The sequence below is a fragment of the Kryptolebias marmoratus genome, linkage group LG6, assembly GCF_001649575.2.
Source record: "Kryptolebias marmoratus isolate JLee-2015 linkage group LG6, ASM164957v2, whole genome shotgun sequence".
Classification (NCBI taxonomy): Eukaryota; Metazoa; Chordata; class Actinopteri; order Cyprinodontiformes; family Rivulidae; genus Kryptolebias; species Kryptolebias marmoratus.
Genome location: NC_051435.1, coordinates 23604372 through 23629098, shown reverse-complemented (window position 1 = coordinate 23629098; position 24727 = coordinate 23604372). Strand labels below are relative to the sequence as shown.

Sequence of the window (24727 nt, the reverse complement as noted above, 5' to 3'; positions counted from 1 at the left end):
TCAAAGTCATTTCCTTTGATGTTTCCCTTTTTTGTTCCCTGCCACTTTTTGCAGAGCTGTAATTTTGGTGGAGTCATGGCTGAACGAAGCAACGCGAGAATTAATCTAACAACATGACTTTAAGGAATTATTAAAAGAGGAACCCGCAGGCTGGTTTTATCTTCAAACTTCAGATAAAATCATTTCAAACTAAAATGGGCCTGTGTGGCTCCAGTTATGTTCAAGTACTCATGTAATTAGATCGTTATCTGCTGTGTGTTCTTGGCAGGTATTCTTTTACCGTCGCAGATACGAATCGGTGCCGGTAGGTGTGTGGAAACTTGTCTGTGTCATCTGCTTTTTAACCAAAGGTTATGTCAAGACTTAAAAGTTGTAATCTCATGCCGAGCAACTTTGAAAGGTGTGCGAGTGTTGCTTGCCAGAAGCTATTGATTTCTGCTGCGTCTTGTGCTGCCAGTAAGTGTTGTGGATTTCAGCAGGATGCATTAGAGGAGATTAGTGCTCCGTTATTAGTAGGAGGGTTGGGTGGCAATTACCTGAAGATTAGGAGGCTGTATTTTGGTCGGAAACAAAAGCCATTTTGAATAAGCAAAAATGAAAAAAAAAAAACTTTCTTATGAAATGTTTCTGTTTATTTCCAGTTATTTTCTATAATTCATCTGATCTGTCAAAAGTAAGAAAATAGAACTTTTTTTACATATTCCTAAAGAAAATATGTTCTCTAATACAACACAGAGAATCAAACATTTGAAACACAATGGTCAGAAAAACATTGTCATGAAGACTATCAAGTTAAAAACACAGTCAGTGGTTAGTTGGAAGGATTTATCTTTTAGGAAATTATATCCAGGAAGCCTAATCTTTATTTTCCAACTCTGTGAACATGAGACACATCAGTGTTACAGCTAACAATTATAACCAAAGCTAAGCCCTCAAAACTGTTACATGTTGAACTTACTTTGATATTGAGGTTGTTTTTTGTAGTCTTTACAAAATAGTTTGCCGGTCCTAAATATTTTAATTAAATTTGTAAGTATTCATGTTAAAATGCAGTTAGTGACCCATTTTTTGGACATGTGCAGAGGAGGGACAGTGGGTATATTGGTAGAAGGATGTTAGAGACGCAGCTGCCAGAAAAAGGACAGAGAGGAGATATAGGGATGCAGTTAGAGAGGACATGGAGGTAGTTGGAGTGAGGACAGAGGACACAGGAGACAGAGTGAGATGGAGGAGGATGACTCGCTGTGGTGACCCCCAAAAAGAAAACGGTCTGCAGTTCGTCACCCACTCCGTAGATAATATCATAGCTCCATAACATTTAGGAATTACAGAAGTAAAACCAATTTTTGGTGTGTTTGTTAATTCTAGTTTTACTGAGAATAAAATTTGACTTATTTTTGACATTATGGCTTTTCACTGATTGAGCACCTGTAACTTCAGTCTTGTCTGCACATTCTTGAATTTGCTCCGCATGTTTACATTTTGTTAACTAGGCATTTTTTATAAGCTAGTGTTTATATGCTGCATGTGAATTAATTAACTAAAAAACCGACTCCAGCTGAAGACATTTCCCGCTAGGATTGGTAGAGATCTTAAGTTTGAGATCTGTGAGTTCTGTAAAGACAAAAGAAGCTGGATCTCTTGTTGACACAGTTGTTGAGACAAAAACCTCTTAGTAAATAAGTGCATTGATACACTGGTGCTTCGGGTGCTTTTATTATCGCCCAGAGGCGATAATGTTTTCCCTGTGTCTGTGTGTTTGTTCGTCTGTAGCAACAGTATCTCATGAACTAGTGGATGGATTTTACTGAAACTTTCAGAAAGTAATTACTGGGTCTACATCCGGTTAACTTTTGGAGTCCCCCCAATTTAAGATGGTCGCCACAGCTAATCAATCTTGGCCAACACAAAGATGATTAACTCAGTCAGTTTTACAGGTATTAAAATAAAATTGATTGAGCACTAACAGATCACACCAGATCTTGCAACATTGCATGAGATGCCCTCATTTATGTGGTTTGATCAAAAAACTCTGTCTTTTCTTATCAGAAGCTGATCGTACTTTAAGACTCTGGCATGAAAGGCAACGGGTGATATGTATCCCTTCAAGGACATTTAGACTTTAATCCAACGTTTTTTTGTTTTGGTAATTTTAAATGGAATAATAAATAAATGATCATACTAGAAAAAATGTTGTCTGTGAGGTTTATGTGTGGAAAGAAAAGGGATTTTGTTTGGTTTGTGGGTTTGTCTGACAGTCATTTGAAATAGTAGACCACACTCGGCATATATATAAATAACAGACGCACACTTACTGAGAAGGGCTCTCTTTCTCTTCTGTCCTTTTTTTTTTTTTCGTCCTCTTCCCGGCTCTCCTGCTATGTCTGTAATCACCTATTCTTGGAGCTTTTTTCCAGTTGCCTCATCGGAAAACCATGCAGAGAGGGACGGCCGATCTGCAGTGATTGAACACTTCTGCACGCAATTTAGCTCCATCTGATAGGGTTTAGCCGGGCGTCTCGCACAATGTTCCTCTGTCACAGAGGCTGGCTGTGAAGCAGAGCGTCGGTTCAAACACAAAGGAAACACGAGAAACGGAAACCTTCGGAGGCTGGAAGGATTTTTGTGGAGGATGATCTCAGGATATGTGTGTCTATTTATCTAAAGTCTGTAATTTTTACAGGAGATGCAATCAAACTAACACAAACGGGATGATTAGCTAAGCAGGTTAATGACATCGGTTAATTGTTAGCTTACACTAATTTGGTAATATCTGCCTGTGAGCTAATGAATTAAACACTGAGGTGATAAAATACTAAGAAAATGTTTGAAGAAATGTGGCTTCAGCCTATCCTCTGTATTTCTTTGTCAGTTTGTTCAGCTCCAAATTCTAGATACTAGTTTCCTTCATATTTATTATTATGATTAATAACAACTTAAAACTGTTCTTTATGAACTGCAATACTGCAATAGTGAGTCATCTGGGTTATTTTGTTACAGCTTTCAAGAGAAATACTCTTTCATCATCAGCCTCTAAAATTGACAGTATGATGTGAGGGCTTTAATGTTTCCTGAAATTTGTCTAGTAAAAGCAGTGTTTTACAAAATTTTGTTGCTTTGATGTTTTTTTCCCTTGTTCTTCCAAGTCTAATTAGTTTTTCATGTTAAATTTTAGGAATAGATGTTTTCCAATCGTAGGACTTGATATTCTCAATAGAGAGGATGTGATAAGACCATTTAAATATTGCAAAATGAAGAATTTACAATAATTATCAGTGTTATTACAGCTGATTTGTTCAATGCAAACTGTTAAGGCTAAAAGATGCAGCTCAGTTGTTGTCTTTTAGTTGATATAAAACCAAGAAGCAATTTACCAGTAAAAATACAAGAAAACTGAATGAAGAATGAGCAATGGAAACGAAAGGTTACTTTTAAACATCATCAATGTATGTTTTCCAACTCTGTACTTCACCAGAGCAGGATTTGAAAGACTAAGTTATAAAGTATATATAATTTTAAAAATTGAATAAAGCTAATGTTTTGTTTTGTTTTCTAATTTGTGGCGTTACTTACAGAACTGAATTGTGTTTTTTAAACTGTAATTGAATATTGAAAATCATTTGGGATAATATCACTTAGACTGAAAAGACTCTTTCCTCATCCTCCTTTTTTGTTACGTTTTCTGAACCGATTTTTATATATTTATTGTAAAATTATGTTTTATGTTCTGGATACTTTGGTTGAAGTGGGTTCTTTTTGTGTGCTTTTGTAAAACATGGGGGGGGGAAATAGCTTTTGAGCTGTTTTGCAAAACGTTTAGAGTCAGATTTCCTAAATACAATAAAGGTTTTGATTTGGACACATACAAAACTGGTAAAATAAGACATAAGTGCAATAAAATCTGCTATTTGATGTGACCTTCTGCTGCCCTACTACACTGTGCTTTAGTTTAATAATTCAAATTAAAATCTACTTTCGTGTCTGGTTTTAGAATCAGTCACGTTTGTACATCTGTCACTTGATGCTTCAGGGTTTGATCTGATGATAAAAGTCTCTTCAAAACCAAAAACGGAATTACAGCCTTTAAGTCAATCTTCCATGCTGAACTTCTTATTTTTTTATTCCGGGACAGAGACCATAAAAACAACCTCAGATGCAGCTTTGGAAAACTGCTCAGGGGTCAGGCAGCCTACGAGTTTTGGGTAATGATCGATTTTTCATGCAAGTTTCCAACTTTTTGTCACTAGTGGGTAAACTGGAAGTTGACCTCAGCTCAGCCTCAGCCTCAGCCTGGAGAGTGGAAACTCTCCGTCTTTAGGCCAAAGCATGGCTTGAATTGAAAATAGAAGCTTTTTGAACTTTGGTTACCTCTGTTTGACAAGAAAAGACACTGACATTTACCGCAAAGGATTCTCAGTGTTTTCTTCCAATTTATTTCCAGTTTTTAGTTTTTATTAAATAAAGCATGTAGATCTTTCCATTTTTCTATGTCATACTTTTTTTTTCTTTCTTTTTTTAGCATTGAGATCGAAGACTCTGAGGCGGTGGGCATCTCCAATATCATCTCAAATCTGATCACCATGTTTCCACGGAGCATTTTGACGGCGCTGCCCAGCGAGCTCTTTACCTCCTTCATCAACTGCCTCACGCTGCTCACCTGCTCGTTTGGACGCAGCGCCGCCCTGGAGGAGGTGGTGAGTGCTGACATCTCCATCCATCTTTAAAAAAAAGCAAACCTCCTTCACTGAACTCTCTCATTGGCAGCTTTGTGAAAGTTCACACTTTAAAGAAACTAACTCAAAGTTAAGATCCCAGCGATTCAAACCAATTTAATTCATGTCTTTAGTGAAGTAGTCACAGTAGTAAAATGGCAGGCATGTTGCATCTATTTATTACTTAATTACCTATCAGTAGAATTCCTAAAGCATGAGTAATGCTTTAGGAGTTGCATTGTTTTGATCCCTTCATATTTTTTATTTTCACCTTGCTCAATATCTTAATTTGGCCAACTTCCCAAATAAACTTCTCTCACTGACAGAAGTCTTTGTTGTCAGGTAACACAATGTGCTAACTTTACTCCTCTGCTCCAGGAAGTGATTGCAGGGCATTTCAGCAGTGTTGCCATGTGAAACAAAAGCTCTGATTTGCACAACCTATAATAAAATTTTTTGTTACTCAGTGAAATCCACACACACTTTTGAAAGTCTGCGTTTTTATTTTTGCCAATGTTCAGATCTCTGTCGGTCTTCTCATATCACATTCTTCTTCGTTAGAAGACTGTGTGCAGTCTTGGCAAACGATCGAGACAGTACTGCCCCCAGACATTTTGATCCTGCATTGCAGTTACAAAAAAAAACAGCATTTATGTGGATCAGTCTAATAATAGCTCTGTACACAATGTGTCAGCACAAACAATTTGTGCCAACAATGTTTTTGTTGTTGACTGCAGTGACCAATCGTTGCTCTAACTTATATACATGATAGTCACAGAGAAAAAAGTGAGAAATGCCACCATGCAAAGGTTTTCTCCTAGCTATTAGCAGTACACTTTTATCTTCCTGTCACCTGAGATTTGGACCCGCTCTGCAGCTGGAGTACGCCTCCACACAGCACTTGGTGTTCAGGTGAAAGCGATCAGTTCAATAGTTAAAGCATGAGCCATCAGTTTTCATAGTTAAGTTTAAAATGAGAAGAAAGGTTTATTACAATTTATCAGTGATTTTTCCACAAAAGTAGGAGGCTTTAGATGTACTGGATCGCAGTGAGCTCACAGCAGAAGATCTGCCCTTGATGGGAAATATTTTTACTCTTCTGCGTGAAATAACAAAGGTTTGCTCTATGTCAAAGAGAGCAGCACTTTCCGTCGCCATTTTCAGCTGCGTTCAGTTTCTTCTTGAAGTAAAACACAGCCTCGTAAGTTCAAAGTTCACAAAAATATTAATACCTTTCACAAGCTGCTCATTGGTTCACAACATTTAGAAATATCTTGTAAAACAAACCTATGTGTCTGAATCCATATTTGTGAAACCACATTTGATGCTGCCAAAGTTAAAAGTTTAAATGAAACAAGGTCAGCTTGTTGCTCTTAATCGCTTTTTCCAGAAAGGTTGTCCACTCCAGAAAGTCTTACAGAAAAGTCTTTCAGATTTTTAGAAAAACACCAGAATTCTGACATTCTGTCCTTCACTTTTACTCAGTTTACATTTTAGATGCATGGGCTCAGGTTTCCTTGTTTAATAGAAATGTTGTTTTCTGCCTTCCTGTCTTGTTGTTTGCAGGGTCATTCTTGTTTATTCCTTATTCCTTAAAGATACATAATTAATGTGCACAGCAAAGTTTCTTGTCATTGAAAATTGTAAGAAAAGTATCAGAACGTGCAGCTGAGTCTTGTACTGTGTGGACAAAATGGTCTCATTGATGGGTCATTTCAAGATTAATGATAATTTTGTTGTTTATAGATATTTATCAATACACCGAAATTGAATTGATTCTTTATTAAAAAAAAGAACTAATCAAAGATGCTTACAAAGTTATAAAGCAGAAAACAAGTTTATTTGTTTAGTTTTGCTCAGAAGGTATTGCTGGATCATCTTAGCTTTTTTTTTTGTTTTTTTTTTCTAACTCTGAATGGTTTTCTGATGAACACATATAGTGATTGATCCTGTTATCCCACAAGCCATTTGATTGTTTTTCTCCTCTTCTTCCTCAGTTGGACAAAGACGACATGGTTTACATGGAGGCCTACGACAAGCTGCTGGAGTCGTGGCTTACACTCGTGCAGGATGAAGAGCACTTTCCCCGCGGCTGCTTCGTGCAGCCAGCGATCCAGGTCTTCAACTCGTACATCCAGTGTCACCTGGCTGCTCCTGATGGTACTCGCAATTTGGTGAGACTTTCTCTTTGCAGGCTTTGTCTCGTTATGGACTCAGTCGTCGTTTCTTTGCGTTTTATAAAACCGTGACTCACACTCACTAATTCCTCAGTCGGTAAACGGCATTTCGTCTCACGACGAAGAGGAGATCAATGAGCTGCAGGAGGATGACAGAGAGCTGTTCTCAGACCAGCTGTCAAGTATCGGCATGTTGGGGCGTGTGGCTGCAGATCACTGTATCCCCCTGCTCACAAGGTAATCTCATATAAATCATGTTTAATTTATTGTACACAAATGGAGTTATATTAGTTCTTTAAGCCATTACAATACAGGGCTACACAACATACAGACCTTTAAAAACCAGTCATAAACTACCATCAAACTGACATTTTTAGGTGTTGTGTGAATTCAGAATTTGATGTTTTTGTTTCCTAACATGTGATTTTTTCCTTCTGCCTCTCTGTGCAGCCTGCTGGAGGACCGGGTCAACAGACTACACGGCCAACTCCAGAGAACCCAGCAGCACCTAATGGCCTCATCTGACCTGGGATCAGTGGACCGCAAAGTTCTCGATGACCTTTACGAAGACATCCACTGGCTCATACTGGTCTCAGGTCAGCAGCTGGACTGGAGATTATTATTTTGTTTTACAATTTAAAAGAGTGGCTGCAAAAGCTAGATGTAATTCAGCTGCAGATTCTTTACTCTGGTGAATCCTCAGTAACTTTTAGATTAAAAAAATGTTGACTCTCAACTTTTATCAGTTTTCCTGAAAAAAAAGCCCTTCAAAACCAGTTTTGGAGTTTATTTCTCTTAAATGCCTCATACAATTTCAAATTAAATTGAAGCTGAGGGCACTTTAGAGGGTTTAACGGGGATTCCTGTTACATGTCGGCACAAAAGAAATGTTTTTATTGTGCTCAAAAATGACTTTTCCAGGGCAGTCTATTAAACTTTACTGACTTTATTTGTAACATAGACAGGAGGCAGAAACTGCACCCAATTATGTGGGTTTGAGAAATATTAGCTGCATTAATAAAGCTCTTCAAAGAGGATTTCTCACCATTAACCAACTCTCTAGACTGGGTGTGCTCTATTTTAAATCAGATGCCATTAAATGTATTTTTAAAGGGGAAATATAAAGTGCAATGAAACTTTATTGGTGCTTCTTGAAAAATGGGGGCAAAAATGATGAGCTGTTAAGAAATGTTAAGTGGCACCTAATTTTTAAAGGGTTCATCTTTTTTTTAAATAATGAATATACTTTCTTTTAATAACTTGCTTTGTTTTTAGTTCTATAAAAAGGTTAAAATAGTAGTAATAAGTGTTCATTTTCAGAGCCGATGTCTTTATTTAATTTGACCTAAAATGGATTCCTCTGACTGGATCCCCAGAAGGCAGTGAGAGTTGGGGCACATAAGAATAAATTAAAAAGTTTGTGTGGTGTTTTTACCACTACGGTACTACTGCAGTGATTATCTCGTTTTTGTTTTTTTCTACTGTGAAAGTTGGGTAAAAATAAATCAGTGAGGTCAACATTCTTCAAAACGCCACATCCGCTCACGTCTGCCGTCTCTGTAGGGTATCTGCTAGCAGACGATCCTCAGGGTGAAACCCCGCTGATCCCCACCGAAGTGATGGAGTTCTCCATTAAACACTCAACAGAAGTTGACATCAACATAACACTACAGATCCTCGGCTCGCCAGGGGAAAAGGCCTCATCCATACCGGGCTGCAACCGCACAGACTCCGTCATCAGGTACTGAATCTGAAGTTAAGGTTCTGGGTCCAGTCTGTGTGGCTCTGTGCCTAACATTTACTGTGAATACAGCTGTTTCGTCAGGACATGATCAAGCAACTCAGTTACAGGAAAATTAAAAGTGTGACTTTTTTGCAAATGTTTTTGCAGATATTGTTTTTTTCTGTTAAGTTTTAATCTTAAATTTGTCCCAGATAATTCAATAATTTGCTCAGACTTAAGGCTTTCATGGACAAATGAAATTAAGAAACTTTAAATTTGAAATAAAACCCATGTACGGTCTGATGTAGGACTCCATAAAACAAGACTGGATGACCTTTAAGGCTGAACATGAAAAATGTCTTCAGTAGTTTATGGTGCTCAGGGTTTGTATGCACTATTAAAAGACAAGCAGCTTTTCTTATTCTTTATATATAAAATAAAATTTAAATATCACCAAATAACAATAACTTGCCTAGATATTAAACACATTATGAAATTAGCCCCGTTTTAAAGGATGCTGTATAAGTGCAGACCATTTAACACATGTTAAAAAATTCCCATTTAAAATCTGTTAGATATTATGAAGAGAGAACAAAATTTGGTGAATTTATAAATAATGTAAATTCACCGTAAATCTTAACCGTAAACTTATAATAAGGTTTTAGCTTTCAATGTTGAAAATTACACAAAAGATTACAAAACATTTCTGTCTAGAAAAGTTTGGTGTTTTAAAATGAAAATTGCGTAGGAACCGCGTTTATAGCATTTGTTTTCTTTGCTTGTTAGAGTTAAAATGTATGTTTTGTGAAATTAGTTGAGTCTTGTTTTCATCTTAAAGTTTGGATTATTTGGGTTGACTGAGACTGAAGTGTTTTTAATGGTCAGTTTACGGTGAAGACTTCAGACTCTCTAATTAAGCAAAACCATGGGATTTAAGATGTGCAGCAGAGATTAGAAATGTATTTTAGACTAAGCACCATAAAGTCGCTAAATGCTTAAACCCTACAGTCACATATTTATATATATTTGTCGTAACAGAGCAGACGGCGTTGTGACAGCTCATCTCACCTACCAGCGTCCTATAAAACTCTCCCAGAATAGATTTGCTCAGTGATTGGAGCGAGCTGGACTTCCTTGTGAAGATTTATTTATTGTCCCATAAATCTAAGGGAAGTTAAGTTTCTGTGTGTTCACACAGCAGCACCATCTGAACACGCAGTCAGTAAAACTTAGTAACACCGAGTGTTTGAGTTCAGCCGACAGGGATTTCAGCTCCGGATGACAAACATGTGCACACGTGATTAAAAACAACTTTTTATAACTGTTATTATTATTATTATTATTATTATTATTATTATTATTATTGCAAGAGAAATCTCCCAAATAAACAGTGAAAAATACACTTTTGTTTCCTTCATAACAATCTGGAGAATAATTTTATTTTGTGTACTTTAATCATTTATTTTGAAATGTCAAAAAAGTCTTTCGACACGTCCAATAAAAAAGAAAACCCAATCATGTGCCTTTGACTTGGATTACCTGAATTTACCAAAATATTTATTACTGCATTTTAACAAACTGAACTTGGGGGTAGTTTAATTTTCTGTTGAACAAAATAAAAATGATCACAATTTAGTCTTAATACAGTTTTGGAAAATTGTTATAATTATTTAACTAGTAAAAAAGGAAGTTCAAATTAAACTATATTAAATCTCAAGATAAAATTGAAACAAAATTATTAAGATTCAGTAAAATTAGTTAAACAATGACAATTATTTAAACTAAACTAAACTAGGTAGGATTGAATGAATTGCTGAAGCTCGGTAAATAAGTTTACAGTGAAACATTTAAACATGATACCATCTTCATAATTTAAAAGAATATTCAGAAACTTTTTTTTTTTTTTTTTTTTTGTTCACTATAATGGTTTTGTCCACCTTCACACCAGAAGCCGTCTTTTAGCCAACACAAGCATCCGACACTGTGTGAGTTCTTCAGTGCTGGTGCAACAAAATGAGACTAAAAATACACACATAATTCAATTTAGCCAAGCATGTAAAGTGAAACTCTAGTTTCTGATTTATTTTTTCAGCAGCAATTATCTGTGTGGCATGTGCTTGTTGAAACCTTGTGCCTGTTCAGGACTTTTGGCACTCGCACTGGATGCTCCTCTGATAATCACAGTGACGACAATACAGAGCCACAACAACCAGTGATATTTTCTGCTGAAGGTCATTATGCCCCTGTGTTTCTGGATTGTTCATTATGTAGAGGAGTCTGTGCGCGCGTGTGTGTGTGTATGGCGACGACAGGATCGCAGAGACGAGTGGCTGATGGCATCAGGTTTCCTAATAATGAGCAGCCGACTTTAGCTCCTTAAATGTCAGCGTGGTTTTGTTTTCTGCAGACAATGTGAAATTGTTCGCCATCCTGGAGTGAGAGAGATGGAGCCGAAGCTGCTTTAAGCTGCCTGTCTCTCTGTCCTTTGATACGTTTGTGTGTGTGTGGGCCTGACATGAGATAATGATGATGATCTGTTGACGTTTGATTGTTTTATTTTTTTATTTATTTTTTTTTCAATTCACCTAATTTAGTTTTATTACACTTACAACCAGTTAAAATTTCCAAGTCCACAAATAATTCCCACATTCTCAGACTGTATCATAAGGATCAGTTTATGCATAGAGGAGGAATAAATAGTACTTGGCAAGTATTTTTTCTGTTGAGCTGTTCTCTGCGTTCCTGCATTCAGACAATACATGAAATTCATCCTCAAATGACAACTTCTGTCTTTTCTCTCTGACCACCTGTGTCGCCCAATAATTTTTGGTATTCTACAATTAGCCAACCTAAATCACAAATCGCTCGTTTTTGTCCCTGCTTTTCATTCAGTAAATATTTTTCAAACCTAAATTCTCTTAAACTCAACGTAAAGATCACAGGCAGATGTCTCATCTCATCGTCTTCTGTATAAACTGATCCTTGTGTCTCTGATCAACAGTCCTTTTAAGATATTTAACGTCACATTTCTGTTCCAGATACATTTGTCTAGAACTTGTTTAAAGCAAATTTTTCTCTCTCTTAGGAGCAATAAATTAAATAATCTTATGCCAACAGTGTTATTTTTCCCTATGATCTGCACCGAAATCAGATCTGAGTGGGTGGTTTGTTTGTTTGCTTTCTTACATGTTTATTTGACAAAAAAGGAAAATGAAGATGATCAGCACACACAACTTGTATATATAAATAAGGAACAAAAAAACCCAACTTTGGTCAGGTGCACTGTTAAAGTTAGGTAGATACACCAGAAACACTACTCATTGTAAAAATAATTTTTTGATTTAATAGGAACACAAGACATCTTTTCAGCAGAATCCATACCCCCCATACACACACACCAACAACTAAGAACTTCAAAAAAAAAAAACAATTAAAGAGCTAGCATTGCTATCATGCAACGCCTATCACCCGTCACCTTTCATGCTAAAGTTTGTAACTTGGAGCCATTTTGGGTCAAATCTCATTTAAGATCTCACGAGATGTTAGTGCTCAGCGTATGAGTTGAGGATGACTAACTGCTACTACCACACCAAATTTCAGCTCAGTGTCTGTAAAACTGACTAAATTATAGCCGTTTATGTGTTTGCTAAGGGTGATTAGCTGTGGTGGCCATCTTGACTTGAGTTGACTCCAAACGTTAATCAGTTGTTGATGTACACTGACTACTTCTTGTGAGTTGAACACTTTTAAGATTAAATTCAAAACAAGCAAAAAGTGAATAAAAGCTGCTCTCGGTTTTGAGCTCTTTATCTTATCATGACTGTATTCTGACACTGAGTGTTACCTTCTCCCTCTGGTCTATCTGATTATTTTGTTTTGGTTTTGCTGCTGTCGCAGGTTGCTGTCTGCTGTGTTGAGGACGTCAGAAGTCGAATCCAGGGCAACCAGAGCGAGCCTGACTGAGCTTCTGAGCCCACAGATGGGAAAGGACATCGTGTGGTTCCTCAGGCGATGGGCCAAGTCGTACCTGCTGGTGGATGAGAAGCTCTACGAGCAGGTCTGATGTTAAACAAAGCTGCTGCATCACAACATCATCAGATCTAGATTCCTCGAGTTTAGGTCTTTGTTTTGTTAATCAGACATTTCTCTACCACACGTTTAATCTTTTTTTGCTACACCTCAGATCAGCATGCCTCTTAGCACAGCGTTTGGTGCAGACACAGAGGGTGCCCAGTGGATTGTGGGATATCTGCTGGAGAAGGTGATCAACAACCTGTCAGTGTGGAGCTCAGAAACCGAGCTGGCTAACGACACTGTGGAGCTGCTGGTGTCGCTGGTGGAGAAGAGGGAGAGGTGAGAATCAGCTAGAGACCTCATTAATCTGGTTTCCAGTTTTCTTTGGAAAGAAGCCTTTTTTTATTGCTGTTAAATTAAAGAATAGTTATTTTTGGTTATTTCGCATTGAAGAATTCTTAAAACAATAAACTTAAGACGAATAATTAAAATGTTCAGAAATGTTCTGATGTAGTCTTTTGCCTTCGCGACCCTTATTATTCTGACACCTCACACTCTGCCTCCCCGTCGGATCAGGGCCAACATCGTGGTGCAGTGTGAGAGCTGGTGGAACCTGGCGAAGCAGTTTGCTAGCCGCAGCCCACCCCTCCACCTGCTGTCCAGCTCCGTGCAGAGGTCCCTGATGAAAGCTCTGGTCCTGGGGGGCTTCGCCAACATGGACTCTGACACCAAGCAGCAGTACTGGGCCGAGGTAACCAATGTGGCCATGCATGAGCAATAGGAGTAATAAGCTGTTGCACTGTTAAAATATCAATTAACAAGGAAGAATTCAGGAAAAATCATTGCTAGAGACAAAATGCAGAAGAAGAAAAAATACTAGAAAGCTGGTCGTTCCGTATAATTCTTAGCTGTGAAGTTTCAAATTTCAAGTTTAATCTAAAACACAATGTGTGAATTGACAGATCTTTGCCTTGCTTTACTAGTTGTACACACAGCTGTGTGAAAAGCTTTAGGTAGACTCACCTAAAATGGCTTATCTAAGAATCTTCAACTACATCAAAGTTTAAAAAATTGAGCTGCTGGTTTTGAAATGATTGCTTCATCCTCAGCCTGGCTGCCTCGTGACCTTTCTATCTGCCATGGGGTGTTTAAACACAAAGCTTGTAATAAGATTGATCTGATTATTCATGGTTAAACTGCAGATGAGAAAAATGTTCAAATTTGTGAACTGAAGTTGTTCTGATCAGAGCTCAGATTGCTGTGTGACACCAGCTGTCAGGTTGGGCACTGTGGACTCTTTTTACTGCGTTTACCTGTAATTTGTGTCTGTCACAAACCCTGTGAAGGACAGGAGTGAAGTCAACAACTCACTATATCCCCTAAAATCAGCTGCAAAGTACTGCACTACTTCTGTAATTTCCTTTTTTACTGAAGCATGTCAGAACCTTAAGAAATCATCCCAACCAATGGAAAGGGGACACAATAAATCATAGCGCACAACTATTTTTTTTTTACTTGTTTGCTGCTGGTAAGAGTTAAAAGATTTCACTTCTATTGGCATTTAAATCTAGCTATTTGTTGAGCTTTTTGTCTTTCACTTAATTTGTTTAGCGATATGAAGCTCCACAACCTGTCAATAATCCTTTTTTCTCTGTGTTAAACTCTGTCCTCACACTGATCCTGGAGGTTTTGGTCCTAATAGGCTGGCTGTAGTAAGTGAGGGTGTAAAGCCCCACGGCTCCAGAGTAACAGAGCGGAGGTGTACCAGTGAGACAGCTGCTGCTGGTTCGTACAGCTGTTTCTGTGAGGAGGAAGAGGAGCGCCCTGACAACTGATCAAACACTCCTTTGTTTCTGCCAGAGTTTTATTGACGGCGAATCACTTTGATCACATTAACCCCTGATACTCTGTTCGGTTTGACTCGTGATTCTAATAATAAAAGAATAGATGGCCTTTTTTTAAAACATTGTTTCTCAAGCTGTCCCTTTTTTTTAAACTTCTGAAAAATCATTTAAGATGTAAAAGATGAAAAAAATTAAGTGTAGCTTAATCTGAAAAAATAAAATACTCAAAAAGATGTTTTTATCTTCTTCAGCATTTAAAATAATCCCTTTTCAGTTGATAAGTTATGATTTGATTTTTTGTGTTTGAGCAGATTTTTGATGTAATTTTTTTTATTTGTGTTTTATTACCTACTGTTTTATTGTTTATTTGCTGTTTGAAATAGTTGTGCCACCTAAAAATATCCTGCCATAAAAAGTGTTTGTTTCTCTTGATTGTAATGTGTTTTTTTTTTTATTTGTTTGATTGTTTTGTCCATCTGTCTTTCCAGGTGCTTCATCCTCTTCAGCAGCGTTTTCTCAACCTCATCAATCAGGAGAATTTCGCTCAGATCAGCCAGGAAGAGGCTGTCAAACAGGAAATTGTCGCCACGTTGGAGGCGCTGTGCGGCATCGCAGAGGCGACGCAGATAGACAACGTGGTGTCGCTTTTCTCTTTCCTCATGGACTTCCTGTCCAGCTGCATTGGTCTCATGGAGGTAAGAGGGGACGTTAAAGATGAAACACACTTTTCAGGTGATGGATTCTGGGGAAATATTTAGGAACTGAAAAAGTGTTATAACATTCTTGTTGCAGTTCTAATAAAAAATAAATGAGTTTCAGATTTATGACCAAGGGAATTTCTTACTAAAACCTGTTTTTATCTCCCAGGTTTACAGCAACACACCAGAAACAATCAACCTCATCATTGAGGTTTTTGTAGAAGTGGCTCACAAGCAGATCTGTTACCTGGGAGAGGTGAGAGACGCAGCTTTAATGTTAAAATAAGACGTATTTGAAGAGGGTTGTGTGTTTGTGGTGGCTGCTTCCATCATCACAGTAACTATATGAGTAACAGAAACTTGGAGGTGAACAATTGAGTGTTTTACTGAATATAAAGATGTTTTTTGTTTTTTTTTCTCAAGACTTCTTCATGAGAAAAGGGAGCTGAAGGCTAATGTCAGATTGGGTTGTTTGGCTCTGACCTCAAATGGTTTTCATCATACCTGTCTGACTGTAGTTTTAGCATTTCTGTAAATGAGATTATGTATGATACCAGGTTGTCTTGTGGTGTACCTCAGGGCTCTGTTTAGGGACTTATTTAATTTATTCAGTATGTATTCTCCCTCTTGAACAGATAGTGCAACAGTTTCATGCTTTTACTTCTTGTTGTTCAGACTGTTAATCCACCTAAACAAATGAGCACACATCACACCTGTTTTAGCTCCCCTTCACCGCCTCCAAGTTCATTTTAAAATTAAAGTTTTAACTTTTAGAGCTCTGCACCAACAAGCCCCTCTCTGACCTGATTCAGCTCCACTCAGAGGTAGTTGGTGGTGGTACTCCACGCCCATTTTAAATCTCGCTCCAATTAGTCCTTTCAAGCATTTCAACCGTTTTTACGCAGTCTAGTTTCAGTTGAAACATTTAAAAACATCTAGTCATTCTTTTCTAAAGAGGCTTTTAGTTAGATGTAGGAATTTTAGATATTTTGTTGTGTTCTACATCCTATTTTGTATATTTTATATATATTTATATAGTTTTATATTTTATAATTATATAAACTTTTTTATTGTAAAGCACTTTGTGATAAATCTATGAAAGAGACTAGTATATGAATAAATTTTACTTATGTGTGTAAGATGTATTTAAGTTCACATTAAAAAAATCTTTCTAGTCTGTAGAACCTGATATAATCAGTTTGGAAGGACTGAAAATTGTGTTAAAATCACTTTTAGCCTTTTTAAAGGAAAACAAAATGTAGAAAACTGTAATGTTTCTTTTCTGCTTTTTCAGAGTAAGTCCATGAAGCTGTATGAAGCGTGCCTAACACTGCTGCAGGTTTACTCTAAGAATAACCAGAGCAGAAAGCGAAGTGACGCCACAGCCGAGGAGGACCAGTACCAGGACTTGCTGCTCATCATGGAGCTGCTCACAAACCTGCTGTCCAAAGAGTTCATCGATTTCAGCGACAACGGTGAGTTCTCACAATGATTTCTTTCCTTATTCTCAGTTTAACGGGTAATTTTGCATGGTCAAATGATTTTGATTTTTAATCCAAACTTCTCTGTTTTAAAGATGAGGTGTTTCGAAACCAGGAGCAGGGAACGCCAGCGTTAAATCGGACGGTTTCAGCAGCAGATGTTGTTCTTTATGGAGTCAACATCGTTCTTCCCCTCATGTCTCAGGACCTGCTGAAGGTAAAACAAGGCCAAATGAACAAGTTGTGGTTTACATTTCTGAGAATGGTCGAGTCTTTAAATCTGCAGAAGTGATGTGTGTGAAGTCACTGATCGTGTCCTCGTTGTTTTCTAGTTCCCCTCTCTGTGTAATCAGTACTACAAGCTCATCACCTTCATCTGTGAGATCTTTCCAGAAAAGATCCCACAGCTGCCTGAAGACCTCTTCAAGAGCCTCATGTTTTCACTGGAGCTGGGAATGACTTCGTATCCTTTGTGTGGTGCATAACTTCTTCATGAATTTAGACTTCTGATTATTCTCTTCTTGTTTCTTTAAACAGCTTCACTTTCCAAAATTTCCTGTTGGTTTATCTGATTGCTATCACCTTTATACTGCTGCACAAAACTTAGGTCTTATATTTTCCCCAACATAAAACAAATTAAAAACTACATATCGCAATAGAAATGGAATATTAAAAGAAACCTCACTTATAGTATAATCTACCAAACTAAATAAATGAAAGAAACATGAGAAGTAAAGATATTTTGCAGTGCTCAGATTGAGAGTAAGAGCAGAATATTTCCTTGTTTCCACCATGAGCTCCTTAACGTCTCGCCTCAGAATGAGCTCAGAAATCAGTCAGCTGTGTTTGGAGGCTCTGTCTCCTCTGGCTGAACAGTGCGCCAAAAACCAGGAGAAGGACTCGCCCCTCTTCATCGCCACCCGCCACTTTCTCAAGGTAAGACTCACACCTGCTGTCCAGATAAAAGTTATACAGGTTTCTTGAAAATGTTCACACCATTTTCTCTGCCTTTAGCTGGTGTTTGACATGCTGGTCCTGCAGAAACACAACACTGAGATGACTGTAGCAGCAGGAGAAGCTCTCTATACACTCGTGTGCCTGCATCAGGTGAGGATCCCATCACACACTGTTTGAAATTGAAAGAACAGAAAAAGAAAAACAGTTTGTTCACATTCCCCGGGCCGACAGTCCACTTGATTTTCTGATTATCCATCCATCCATCCATTTTCTTTTACCCGCTTCTCCATTCCGGGTCGCGGGGAGCTGGTGCCTATCTCCAGCAGTCACTGTGCGAGAGGCAGGGGACACCCTGGACAGGTCGCCGTTCCATCGCAGAGCATTTTCTGATTATGTAGATTATATTTAATTTTTTAAAATGTGCAGTTTGTGTTTCCTAACTTTGGACTTTTTATATGCCAATCAAGTCATCAATCATAAAAATAATTTTATTAATGTGTGTTGACAAGGGTAAATTTTAAAACGAATACCAGAAATGAAACTACAACATGTACAGAAATCTATCAAACAGGAGTGTCGTGCTGCAGCTGTAAAGTTTAACATAAAGTTTATGTTTACTGTGTAAATAGCTATCTTAAAAGTATCATAAAACTGTAGCCTTCCTTTGTCAGGCGGAGTACTCGGAGCTGGTGGAGACTCTGCTCTCCTCTCAGAGAGACGCCATCATCTACCAGCGGTTGGCCGATGCCTTCAACAAGCTGACGGCCAGTAGCACGCCACCCACCATGGACCGCAAGCAGAAACTCGCCTTCCTCAAGAGCCTGGAGGAGTTTGTGGCCAACGTGGGCGGCCTACTCTGTGTTAAGTAACCACTAGAAATCGACACGGCCTTGAGTCGACCTTCGTTCGGAAAAGCAACCAATCAAAGACGACCTTCCTGCTTCATCTGTGATAACTTGGCGCAGCAAAGACGACTGGGAGCTCTGGAGGAGCTCTCCGCCTGCTGGGATCTTTCTCTCACCTGAATGTTCTCCCTGTTTTCACCTGGGATGTTGTCTGTTAGTTTTTGTGTTCAGCCCCTACTTTTTTTACACCCGCCTGTCCCGCTGCACCTCCTGCATGATTGACAGATTTCATGGTGGTGTGATGGTTGCCGTGGAGACCGAACTGCTAACCAGACAGACTCAGTCAAAGGTTTCCTCCCTCCTAAGTTAAAGGAACCGAGGAAAAACCATCATGAGGATGAGCGGCGGAGCAGCAGCTGGTGCTGTCCTCCTCCTCAAGAGTCTGATGGCTTCTGGAATGTTCACACACACACACACACACATACACACACACACACACACACACACACACACACACACACACACACACACACACACACACACACACACACACACACACACACACACACACCGTAGTCCTTCCCAGAGTGCCTTTGTTTTGTTGATTGTTCTGTGTGTGTGTGTGTGTTTGTGTATGAATGAATCATGGGAAAACAGACAACAATGACCGTGCCTGCCATCTGCCAAGAGTCCCACAGATACACACCAAAATGCATGCACAAAGAGTTGCCATGACGACAGATGTGTAGCCAATGCGGCTATCTTTAGGGTTGCTCAGCCACGCAGCACAAGAGGGCGTTCGCTTGTTGGTGACAACAGAAAACCAAAATCAGATGGTGTGTGTATATATATATACATATATACAATGTATAAATAAATAAATTTATGTTTCCAACCAGAAACCTTCAGAAATGTACGTTTTGAAGAATGAAGACGACTGAAATGTTTTTATACACCAGCTGACGACGAGTTGTACAAAATCAACAATGTACAAGTTTAGCTGAAGAGGGAGCAACTTTCTCTGTTGACCTTTTCAGTTAGATTTTTTTTTTCTTTTCTTTATTTGGGTTTTAGTTCACGTTTAAGCCCCGCTCTCGCCACTCAGATGGAGACCTGTCACGAGTCGGGCCTGTGAGGTGAAGCAGGTTCGTTCCAGTAGTATTTTTCTACAGCAGCACATCAACAGTACGACTCTTCAACAAACACTGGAAATATAGCAAAGACTGAAGGACAGCAATAACAAACCAAATAAAAAGGAGCAGAGCCACTTGTTGAAGTATTATATTGGAGACAAAATCCTCTTCGTTCAGAGCACTATCCCACTTCTTGTAGATGGCTGTTTTTGTTAATGAACTGTAAAAGTGTACATAAACTTGTTGTATAAAATGTTTTGGCCTCTGTGTTGTTTTTTTAACATGTTCTGTCTGCTCTAGTGCTTTTATCTACTCTAGTAATAAATAAATTGTTCTTACTGAGGTTCCAGATAGAATTGTGTCCACATAAGTCATCAGTTTGACCATACTTTTTTTTTAAATAGTTTTATTTCAATTAACATCCACAATCTTTCTTTTTGAAAACTCATAAGACTACAAACCTTTCTTGCATTTGTAGATCATTCTTTTTTTTACTCCAATTAGACAATTATTTCACATTCTGTGATAATTCTTAATGCATTTTTATGAAATGAACAACTGAGGTCAAAATAACTGCTTTCTGCTCTCACAGTAAATCAAATGCAGCAGAGAGGACTTGTTCAGTCAGGACTAACCTGCAAATACATGAATTTTTCAGCAGTCAATATCAAGGTGTCACTTTCTGATCAGGCATCAGTCCTGAAGGGTTTTTTTTAAATGAAGAATAAGCTGCGCTTACTTGGTGCATTAACGGTAAAATAAATTCAGCTATAAGTAATAAAACTGCAACAATAGTTGGATTATCAGACGGAAATGTTTGTCCTTTTATTGAGTTCAATTTGAAGAGCTCTTTAATGAACATTTCATCCATTTAATCAGTACTAAAATGCTGTCATACACTTGCACCAAAATCCTTTGTGTTTTGTTATTTTGTCAACTTTGCAGTTTAATACAGTCTATAAAAGATTAGACCATTATTAGTCTACCTAATAAGCACTCAAATGGCTGAAGGAACAAGGAACGGTCTTTTTATGAAGAATTTTATGCAAAATGAATGTTTTTCTTAAAATGAATTGTACAAGTTTATATTTCATTACAAATTATATAATATGTATTTATAATATATAATATGTATTAATATTTAGTTTTTTAGTAAGTGTTTTGTGATCGGTTTCTTTTCAGCTATTTTGTCCCTCTGGGAGAGCCGTAGTGCGTCATCTCCCTGCGCCTGCTCGCGTGTTGACAGCAGCAGTGAGGAGTTTCTGCTCAGGTTTGTTGATGTGTTGAGTTTTCTGTGACTGACTGCTTGTATTTGAGCTGCTTTCTGTTCAGTTTTGACGCGACGAAACATTTAATTAATGAAGAAAAATGTTAAGTTTTAAATTCAAGCAGTTTTATCAGCACGTGCTAATAATTCAACCACAAACAACTTAAAGTCTAGATCATTAGATTGACTCAGGTTAATGAGTTTCAGTCAGACTTGTGTTTTATTGAGTTTTAATGTGTAAGGAAGTTAATGCAGACCAGCAACAGAGATTAGAAAAAAACAGGTGTTTAATACGCTTTTTTATTTTAAAATGATCTTGTTTTTCTATCTCGACTCTTGTCTACGTCAGTGTTTTTGAACTTGATAAATGTTTCAGTTGTTCACCGCAGACAGGATATTTTCATCCTGAACCTGCTGATGGCAAACATTTATTCCTGTTCTGTTGGTGATGTTTTTCTTGTGCTTCCAGTAAATAAACCAAAGCACTTCAGTCTTACACATAACTGCAGGGGAAAGTTTATACTTTCTTGAATTTTAGGGAAGTTAATAAACCAAGTATGTTGTTATTCTCTTTCTGAATGGTTTATGTTTTTGCATTTAAATATTTGACTGTTTCACTTGCAATAAAATCACGATCAGACATCTAAAACTTGTTCTGGATCATTTTTCTGTTTGATCTCTCAGTTGTAGCTGTTCAGCTCCTGCAGAAACTCTCCTTGTCCTCCTCCTCCTCCTCAGCCCTGAAGGACCTCTGTTCCCCTTCAGCCATGAGCGACAGTGATGATGACGATGTTCCCACTCTGTCTGCTCACACTCTGGCTGCTCTGCAGGCGTTCTACAAAGAGACCGGAACCGGCCCAGATCACGGTACCACACCCTCAAACCCATTCGCTGTGGGAGCAGTGGAGGAAGACTGGGTGAGGTCACAGGGTTGTAGAACTCTGTCACTTTACCATAACATCTCACTGACTTATCACAGATACAGACAGTGAACTAAATGGTGGAGGATGAAAAAAAAATGACATGTTGGTTTCTCTTGATGAAGTCAGAAAAGTTCACAGTGACACTGAAACCTGTGTGTTTGACAGAGAATGAGCCAGTTCTGGTACAGTGATGAGACGGCAGCACAGTTAGCAGAGGAGGTCGTACGGGAAGCTGGAGACGGCGGCAGGTAAAACAACCCTCTGCAGGAGTTTAACAATGAGACTGGGACCAGTCCACATCATGGTACCAGACCCTCGGGCTCGTAAAATTATCTGTTTGGCCTCCCCTCTGTGTTTTAGAGGAAAATCAAATAGGAGTGTATTTCGCATACACAAAAAGACAAGTAAGAATTTAAGTTTGAATGATACCAAGTTGATTGACATACAGGGAGTAACAAAAGTTTTTACTCCCCCGGTATTTTATTCTATAGCCGCAATTCTGAAATGTTGTGAAAAATGTAAATACAAATCTCATAAACCAATTTTTCTTCACAATGGAATATAGTAAACAGTAAATGTTTAAGAAATTGTGGCTCTTTTTTTTTTAAATTAAGGTAACTTTGATTTTGATGGCAGCAACGCATTTGAAAAAAGACTAGACATGGTCATGTTTCCCACTGTGAAGCAGCTCCTCTTCTTTTAACAACAGACTGTAAACATCTAGGAACTGAGGAGAGCAGCTGGTGTTGTTGGGGGGGAAGCTTGTCTCATTTTTGTGTGATGTAGGCTTCCAGCTGTTCAACAGTCCTGGGCCTTTTTTGTTGGATTTTTTTTGTATTTCATTATGTGACCAATGTTTTCAGTTTAGCTGCAGGCAGGTCAGTTCAGCACATGGGCTCTTGTACTATGAAGCCATGCTGTTTAATGTATGCACTATGAGGTTTAGCATTGTCTTGCTGAAATATGCAAGGCCTTCTCTGAAAAAGATGTCTGGATGGGAAAATTTGTTGTTCTAAAACCTGTATATACTGTTCTGCATTGATGGAGCCTTACCAGATGTGTAAGCTGCCCGTGCTGTCGTCACTAATGTATCCCCATACCATCAGAGAGGCAGACTTTTTAAACTGAGCACTGATAACAGGCTGGATGGTCCCTCTCCTCTTTAGCACAGAGGGCATAGCACCTGTGGTTTCCAAAACAAATTTCAAATGTTGATTCATTTGACCCCAGAACAGTTTTCCACTTTGCCTTAGTCCATTTTAAATAACCCTTGATCCAGAGAAGATGGCCACAGATGGTTTTCACATCTGTCTTCTTTGCCTGATAGAGCTTTAAGCAGCATCAGTGGATAGTACAGTGAACTGTGTTTACAGATAATGATTTGTGAAAATCTTTCTGAGCTCATGAAGTGATGTCCAGAACAGAATCAGACCTGTTTTTCTCTCCACATATGACCTGTAATTGGAATAAAACAGCCACAGTAGAATTTTCAGTGTTTTGTGTTTCTTGTCAGGATAGCGTGTGTGAGCGCGCCCAGCGTGTACCAGAAGCTGAAGCAGGGTGTGGTAGACGGTTCTGATCGGGTGTCTGCCATCGTGCTCGAGTATGACCGCCGCTTCTCCACCTACGGAGAGGACTTCATCTTCTACGACTACAACGAGCCTCTGGCTCTCTCCTCCAGTGTGGCTCCACAGAGCTTTGACGTCGTCCTTGCCGACCCGCCTTACCTGTCCAAAGAGTGTCTAAGCAAAGTGGCCCAAACCGTCAAGTACCTGAGCAAAGGCAAAGCGCTACTGTGCACAGGTGAGACTCAGGAGCGTGTCACCCTGAAAGACAAATGTCTGACCATTTCTGTCACTTTTGTTATAAACGTATATCTTCTCTTTTTTTGGCTCTGCAGGAGCCATCATGGAGAACCTGGCCAAAGAACTGCTGGATGTGAAAATGTGCAGCTTTTTGCCCAAACACAACAGAAACTTGTCTAACGAGTTTCGTTGTTTTGTGAATTATCCTTCCCGTCTGCTGTCCTACTGAGGAGACGACCCTTAGACTGGAGGAGCCTGATAAAGGCAGCTCATCACACAGATGCTTTTATGGGATGTTTAGCACTGAAGTGAGGTGGTGAGAGTGGACATTTTCACTTTTCATTAGTCACAAGATCAGTCCACGGAATAATAATTAGCAGCTGTTTAAAAAATGGAGGAGATTGAGGGGTTTTGTTTTCTTCAAAAAAAAACATTTATCAGAAAATCTGACTTCTTTAAGCTTTTTATTTCTTTAAGATTAAATTTTTAACATCAGTTGTTGACACCGAATTCAGAATTTATTAATTAACATTTTTATTGTTTTATATCTGATGGCTAAAACAAGAACTCTTTAGTTTTACACAACAAAATTTGTTTATTCAGCGTGTACTTTTCAGCTTGAACAGTGATAAAACGTTTTCTGTGACTCTGAAGAAACACGGGTAATTCTTGGAGAAATGACTGAACATATCTTGCTTATGTCACTGCAGTAATCCAGATAATTGAAGTTAAATGAAGAAGAAACTTGTTTTAAATAACTGTAAAACGTAAAACTAAAAAGTGGTGTGTAAATATGTATTCACCCCATTTGATTTGAAGCCCCGACCATCACCTTCAGACCACACATAATTAGAAAGGTTGCCCACAGGTGGATTTTTTAAGTGTTAAATGATAAAAAAATATATATATACAGGTGCTGGTCATAAAATTAGAATATGAAAAAGTAGATTGATTTCAGTAATTCCATTTAAAAAGTGAAACTTGTATATTATATTCATATATTACATACAAACTCATATATTTCAAATGTTTATTTCGTTTAATTTTGATGATTACAAATGACAACAAATGAAAATCTCAAATTCATCATATCAGAAAATTAGAATCTTGTGAAAAGGTTCAAAATTGATGGCACCTGGTACCACACT

At 38.2% G+C, this 24727-nt stretch overlaps 2 protein-coding genes across 3 annotated transcripts in view; both read left to right on the top strand.

Annotated features, from left to right (window-relative positions):
* Positions 1–19840, top strand: part of xpo4 (exportin 4) — a 62656-nt gene extending 42816 nt beyond the window's left edge. The window contains exons 9-24 of the mRNA XM_017430182.3: positions 4520–4694; positions 6710–6886; positions 6984–7126; positions 7340–7485; positions 8453–8630; positions 12510–12669; positions 12796–12965; positions 13203–13377; positions 14959–15165; positions 15338–15424; positions 16463–16643; positions 16745–16866; positions 16982–17112; positions 17468–17585; positions 17664–17756; positions 18278–19840. Of these exons, the coding sequence (XP_017285671.1) occupies positions 4520–4694; positions 6710–6886; positions 6984–7126; positions 7340–7485; positions 8453–8630; positions 12510–12669; positions 12796–12965; positions 13203–13377; positions 14959–15165; positions 15338–15424; positions 16463–16643; positions 16745–16866; positions 16982–17112; positions 17468–17585; positions 17664–17756; positions 18278–18475 (2461 nt within the window). The 3' untranslated portion in view covers positions 18476–19840. The remainder of the gene's footprint in view (positions 1–4519; positions 4695–6709; positions 6887–6983; positions 7127–7339; positions 7486–8452; positions 8631–12509; positions 12670–12795; positions 12966–13202; positions 13378–14958; positions 15166–15337; positions 15425–16462; positions 16644–16744; positions 16867–16981; positions 17113–17467; positions 17586–17663; positions 17757–18277) is intronic.
* A 929-nt stretch (positions 19841–20769) lies between these two features.
* Positions 20770–24097, top strand: eef1akmt1 (EEF1A lysine methyltransferase 1). Of its 2 annotated transcripts, none has more exons than XM_017430147.3 (5): positions 20770–20854; positions 21536–21718; positions 21940–22022; positions 23288–23577; positions 23675–24097. In XM_017430147.3, the coding sequence occupies exons 2-5, from the start codon at positions 21632–21634 to the stop codon at positions 23806–23808; spliced, it is 594 nt and encodes a 197-aa protein (XP_017285636.1). In that variant the 5' UTR covers positions 20770–20854; positions 21536–21631; the 3' UTR covers positions 23809–24097. The 2 variants fall into 2 exon arrangements, with proteins under 2 accessions (XP_017285636.1, XP_017285634.1); XM_017430145.3 differs by having other exon boundaries at positions 20776–20854; positions 21536–21768.
* Positions 24098–24727: the final 630 nt, after the last annotated feature.